This window comes from Canis lupus, chromosome 21, assembly GCF_011100685.1.
Source record: "Canis lupus familiaris isolate Mischka breed German Shepherd chromosome 21, alternate assembly UU_Cfam_GSD_1.0, whole genome shotgun sequence".
Classification (NCBI taxonomy): domain Eukaryota; kingdom Metazoa; phylum Chordata; class Mammalia; order Carnivora; family Canidae; genus Canis; species Canis lupus.
Window position 1 is genome coordinate 6,675,714 of NC_049242.1, and position 5,635 is coordinate 6,681,348.

At 58.3% G+C, this 5,635-nt stretch overlaps 1 protein-coding gene across 1 annotated transcript; it reads right to left on the reverse strand.

The window, feature by feature from the left end:
• Positions 1 to 1,196: 1,196 nt before the first annotated feature.
• On the reverse strand, positions 1,197 to 4,047 carry IZUMO1R (IZUMO1 receptor, JUNO). The gene is made up of 6 exons (XM_038569333.1): positions 3,678 to 4,047; positions 3,211 to 3,354; positions 2,283 to 2,471; positions 1,736 to 1,871; positions 1,474 to 1,619; positions 1,197 to 1,442 (listed from the first exon to the last, which is right to left on the reverse strand). The coding sequence occupies exons 2-6, from the start codon at positions 3,346 to 3,348 to the stop codon at positions 1,197 to 1,199; spliced, it is 855 nt and encodes a 284-aa protein (XP_038425261.1). The 5' UTR covers positions 3,349 to 3,354; positions 3,678 to 4,047.
• Positions 4,048 to 5,635: the final 1,588 nt, after the last annotated feature.

Consider the following 5,635-nt stretch of genomic DNA (forward strand, 5'->3'; position numbering starts at 1 on the left):
TTTAGCATTTATTTTCTGTTCTTAACAAAGTGATCTTCACTGGGCTCAGGCATCACCTCTTTGTGTGAGGACCCCCGCCCAGTCCCCCTTCTTGCAGGCTTCCAGCCAAGTGCTTTGTCTCCACCTCTAGTGTCAGTTTCTTACTGCAGACGGAGCACCCTCAATTATGAGGTCTGTTCTCACTGGTTTTAGAACTCTGGTGCCCTACCTGTTACAGGGTCTGTGCAGTGAGGAACACATTCAGGGGAAGTGTGGGAGGAAGAGAGGCAGACTGATGAACAAGGCTTGTTGGTGTCTGGTAAGAATGAGTGATTGTCAGAAAAGCCAACTACCTCAGATACAGACACATCAGAAACCCTCTTTGTCAAAGAAAAGGTTGTAGGGAAGGCACCATTTATGCTGAGAAGCTGCTGGGCTCCAGGTTCCGGAAGGTTCTGAGTGGGTAGGTTGGCTCCCACTGTACTTACAGATGGGATGTAAAGGCTGCCCCAGTGCCCCTTCCCGAGTTGAGACTTCACCTGTCTTGTTCTTTAGGGTGTGGCACTGCCTGAGAAGCACAGACTATTTCCCAACACAATGGCCTTGGCTTTTTCCTTTTTCTTTGTGTAAGTTAAAATCAGGGGGTCCAGCTCCCTCATTCCTCTCAGGGCAGAGGGAAGCATAGACAGTCTTAAGGCCAACAGATTCACCAAAAGTCATATAGAAAGTGGTAAACCCAGGTTAGAGCTCTGGCTTCTGAAATTCCAGAACCGTGCATTGCGTGCCTGGGGTTAAAAGAACAGGAGGCGCCTAGAGCAGGTGAGGGGCTTCTATCTTGGTATCCAAAATGAAGCTGAGGGCTGGGTGGTCCTTGCCCTGACCTTGGGTCTTTTGTGCGATGTGCTGCTTACTGGAGAAAAGGCAAAAGGAGGTATTGAAAGTCTTGCCACCGGGGGCGTTGCGAGGCTCTAACAGGGGTCCTGCACCCGTGAAGGAGCTGACTGCTCCTGGTCAAGCAGCAGCCACGGGAGGCCTCGCAGCCGACGGACCGGCCCCGCTTTGGGCAGCTGGACCCCCCGACCACAGCGCGCGGACGAGGGGCTCACACAGAAGGGAAAAGTCAGCTGCTGTTTTATTGGAGGCACCGTCGTGGGGAGGGAGGCCGGGGCTGCGGCCGTCAGCAGAGCGGGGCGGTGGGGGCGCCTAGAACTGAGCGTTCAGGCTCGGGCACAGGCTCCCGCGGCCAGGGGCCCAGCAGCGCCCCAGCCGTGCTGCTCCCTTGGGGGGGCCCGGGAAAGGGGGCCGCCCGGGCCCAGGCTGAGCCGCAGCGGGGGGCGCAGGCGGGGGCGCGGGGACAGCACCGCCAGCAGCAGGGACAAGGCGGCCAGGCCGGCCAGGCTGCAGGAGAGGCGGCGGGCGGGGGCGCGGGCGCGGGCGGGGGCGGCGAAGAGGCGGGCCACGGCCTCATTGGGGTTGCCCCGGGCCGGCTCAAACCACTTCTGCAGGCAGCGGCCGCTGCCCCTGCGCGCGGGGCTCGCCTGGAAGGAGCCGCTCCAGATCCTCTGGCACAGGGCGGCGGGCGTGGGGAAGTAACGCGGGAAAGGGCGGCAGGCGGCCCCCGCAGGGGCAGCGGCTCTTCCCTGGGGGGGGGGGGGGGGGGGCGCTCACTTCCCGCCACGCCCGCCCGCGCCCTCACGGCCCTCCTTTGCCCCTGCCCCCCCCCCCCCCCCCGTGGGGCGCTGCCAGCACCACTCACCCCTGCTCCAGTCCCAGGAGCCGAGCCAGTCGGATCTGCAGGTGTAAGACGTGCGGCAGTCCTCCCACCACTGCTCGCAGTCCTCCCAGCACAGGGGCGCGTCCCGGATCCGCTCTCCCTGCCCGCTCGAGCCCACCTGGGTCCCGGCGGTGCAAGAGACAAGGGTGCTGACAGCCCTGCTCCCAAGAGGCCCGGCGGCCCAGGCTGCTGTGCGGGGCCGTCTGAGGGTGTTCGCTTATGAAGCCTGTGAGCGTCCCTTCCCTAAGAGGCTACATTGTTTGGCCCAGGCTACACAGCTCCTACATCCAGAAGGCGGGATTCGAACAGTCCCTCATGCTACAGTTCCCATCTGTTCCCCCCCTGCCCTTCTCCTGGGGCCAGAGGCGGCTTCCTCTCCATCTTTTATCCCAACCCCTCCCTGGCTCTGCTCTTGTCTGTGGGGGGCGGCGCGTCCTGCTCCCGCTAGCATCGTGGACCTTGTGCCCCTCGAACAGGGCACTGCACCTGCGGGGACGTGTCTCCTGCCTCCCCAGCCCCACCTTCTGACCTTCTGGATCCAAGGCCCCAGGTTTGGGGAGCACTCATAGAAGCAGACAGCCTGGATGAAGTGCTCCTCACAGCCTGGCATCATCAACCCACAGTGAAGCAAGCTGAAGTTGTAGAGCAGGGACACATCCAGGTGGGCATGCCAGCTGGTACTGGCTGTGCAGCAGGCCTTCTCTGCCCAGGGGATGCACTGAGGGGATGAAGCAGTAAAAGGCTGGGGGTCGGGTAGGACGCAGGAGACTCAGGAGTGTCTAGGGCAGAAAGGTAAACCTGTCCCCTTTGTCCCACTGGGCAAGTGGGAGGCCTTCAGGCCAGCAACACTCCTACAGAAGAAATGTTGAGGCGGGTCAAAATTCACAGCCAAAGGGCACCTGCCCACCAATCTCCCTGCCATGGGCTGCAAAGTCCCCTGGAGACAGGGGTCCCAGGGTCTCTGCTCCCGAGGGGCAGCAGAGGAACCCCACGACACCCAGGGCAATGTGGAGCACTGGGTGGAAGGGCACCAGAGCCCAGCAGAGCTCACAGGTAAAAGGCAGCTCCACAACTCTTCCCTTGCTCCCGTCAATGGCTTTTCAGGCTTGAGGAAGGGTCACCTAAGACCTAGGTCTCCCCAGTGGCTATTGGTAGGAAGGCTAAAGAAGGAGGACCTTGTTTGATCTAAGCTGAACCAGTGATGGGCCTCTGGGATCACCATCTGCCCCTGTTCCCCGAGCGTCCAGGCAGCCAGAGATGGGAACTTTGAAGCACTCAACAGTTCTGCTCTCTAGGGGCCACACTGTCCCTCCAGTGGCCTTGCCCAAATGCCAACGTAAGGAACCAGATGAGTCAGGGTTGATGGTGGTTCAGAAACCATCTTGGCAATTGTGTCCCTTCCCTGCTCTGCCAACGCAGCCTCACTCCCACTCCCAGGCAAGGTCCGGCCTCTATACCTCCTCATAGAGCTTGTCTTCTGGGCCAGGCTCTCGTTTGTGGTGTTTGGTCTTCATGCAGACATTGAGCAGCTCGTCCCCAGCCCAGACAGGCATGACCATCCACAGCCCTAACAGGAGCTGCCACCACCGTTCCATGGCCTACTGCAGACAGGAGATACATCTGCTTGTGTGATAGGACACCCACTCCATCCCCTCCACTGTCCCAAGGACTGAGTGTGGGTCTCAGTTCTGGGTAGTACTGGTAACGTGAGGGAGGGGAACGAGAGACTGGAAGAAGAAAGGCAGAAAAGCATCCTGCCTCAAATGCCCGACACTTTGGGAAACAACAGCTTCCTTAGTTTCACCCACCACCCCACCCCCAGGAGCCCCTGGCCCGACAGTCCCCCAGACCCTAGTAGGAGGGATGGTGCAACAGGGGAACAGAGGAAAGATGCTGCCCCTTCTAGCGCTTTCTTCATACTTACCCTCAAGGCAGGAGCCACTCCCTTCTACGTCCTGAGATTGGGGGCTGCCGTCAGGCCCATTTATCACCCACCCCCTTCCTAGGAGTCTGGGAGCAGCTGCAGAGCTCCAGGTGGCCCCAGTTAAAGCAGGAGCGCTGCAGAGCTCCAGGTGGCTCCAGCTGAAGAGCATCCATCTCCCGAGGTGGAGGGGCCTCCTGTGGCTGGAGCTCGGGCCTCCACTTTCTCAGAGAAGCGGAGACCCGGTAGCGGGGAGGATCCTTGGCTCTGGTCCGCTACTGACTTCTGCTCTGGGCTCCGCTCCTTGCCGGCTGGATGACCCGGAGAAAGGGGCGAACTCTCCAAGTCTGCCTGTCTGTATAAAGGGCTGTTTCATAACAGGGATGGCTGGGGGGGGAGGAAAGAGAAAATTCACGGAAAGGACTTGGCATCGTGCCCGGCACAGAGTAAATCTTAGTAGCTTTAATTATTCTCCTTTATCCTGTTAGCCTTTGTCTCTGGGCCCCAGACCCGTTCTGCACGCGGCCCTACCTGCCCCTTTGTCAGCTCAGACACCTGGGATGCACCACCTGGTGGCTTGAGGGACAGTGACCTCTGTCAGGTTCCTGCTAGCGAACAGACACAGTGACACAGAGGTGAAGCAGGGCCTTCGAGACCCAAGAATTTAAATGTGTGACCACAGCCCAAACCAGCAAAACCAAATAAGCCCCATCACAACCCATGAAATGGCCTCCCTGAGCATGCGGAGACCCCTGTCCCATGACATATTCTACAAGTGTCCTCAGCAGTGATCATGTTCACAAGAAAGTTCTCAACCAGGAGAGGTTGCAAAACTTGAACAGGACTCTTGGGAGAGCCCCAAAGATGACGAAAACACTAGAAAAGGAGCCCCTCTCCTTGCCTGTTTCTTTTTCTTTTTTTAATTTTTAAAAAAGATTTATTTATTTCTTCGTGAGACACAGAGAGAGAGAGAGAGAGAGAGAGGCAGAGACACAGGTAGAGGGAGAAGCAGGCTCCCTGTGGGGAGCCCGATGTGGAACTCGATCCCAGAACCCCAAGATCAGGCCCTGAGCCGAAGGCAGAGGCTCAACCACTGAGCCACCCAGGTGCCCCTCCTTGCCTGTTTCTTATAACAAGTCCCCTCTCCAAGGTTACAAGCAGCCAAGGTGACTGAGGTGTTAACCATTATGTAGGAAATTAGAATAATAAGAGGATTTTTATACTTTTTTTTTTTTAATTTTTATTTATTTATGATAGTCACAGAGAGAGAGAGAGGCGCAGAGACCAGGCAGAGGGAGAAGCAGGCTCCATGCACCGGGAGCCCGACGTGGGATTCGATCCCGGGTCTCCAGGATCGCGCCCTGGGCCAAAGGCAGGCGCCAAACCGCTGCGCCACCCAGGGATCCCAGGATTTTTATACTTGAAGGAAACAGCCCATCTGTGTTGCTCGGGTGCACAGCTGATGTGCAGACAGGAGTTAGCCTGCATGCTGGGAAATGGAGTGCTCCGCCGTGGTGATCACAGCCACTGAGGGCCGAGCACCCTGAAGGGCCCAGGCTGGGTTGGTGCCTTCGGTACACAGTCTGACTCACCCCTGGGAACGGCCCGAACCTGAATGCCCTCCCCGACTTAACCATGGGGAGCCTGAGGCTCCGCTGGGGGGGGCAGAGCTAGGATCTGAACCCAGGTAGACACTCTGTCCGCTGCATAAGGACCAGCTGAGTGGGTTACCTCCAGCGTAGATGCTGTCCGGGTCCCAAGTGAAGTCTGTTTTTGAAAAAATCAAATGTCAGAATCAGATTATGTGTTGGGGGTGGGGGGCTTGTGTCTGCTTTATTTGGGAACAGTGACGATTACTGGCCCAGCCTCCCATGTCCTTAAGTGGAACTAGGGGTCCCACTTTTAGGGCCCGATAGCAAACCATACTGCCTTTCTACACCACGGTCTCTCCATGGGCGCCC

What these genes read in the sequence shown, in the direction of transcription:
- IZUMO1R (XM_038569333.1), bottom strand. Translation starts at nt 3,348, where the DNA reads ATGGAACGGTGGTGGCAGCTCCTGTTAGGGCTGTGGATGGTCATGCCT. An exon ending in CTCCTGGGACTGGAGCAGGG is followed by an intron (nt 1,620 to 1,735) that starts GTGAGTGGTGCT and finishes CCCCCCCCCCAG; the next exon opens with GGAAGAGCCGCTGCCCCTGC. An exon ending in GGCCGCTGCCTGCAGAAGTG is followed by an intron (nt 1,443 to 1,473) that starts GTTTGAGCCGGC and finishes AACCCCAATGAG; the next exon opens with GCCGTGGCCCGCCTCTTCGC.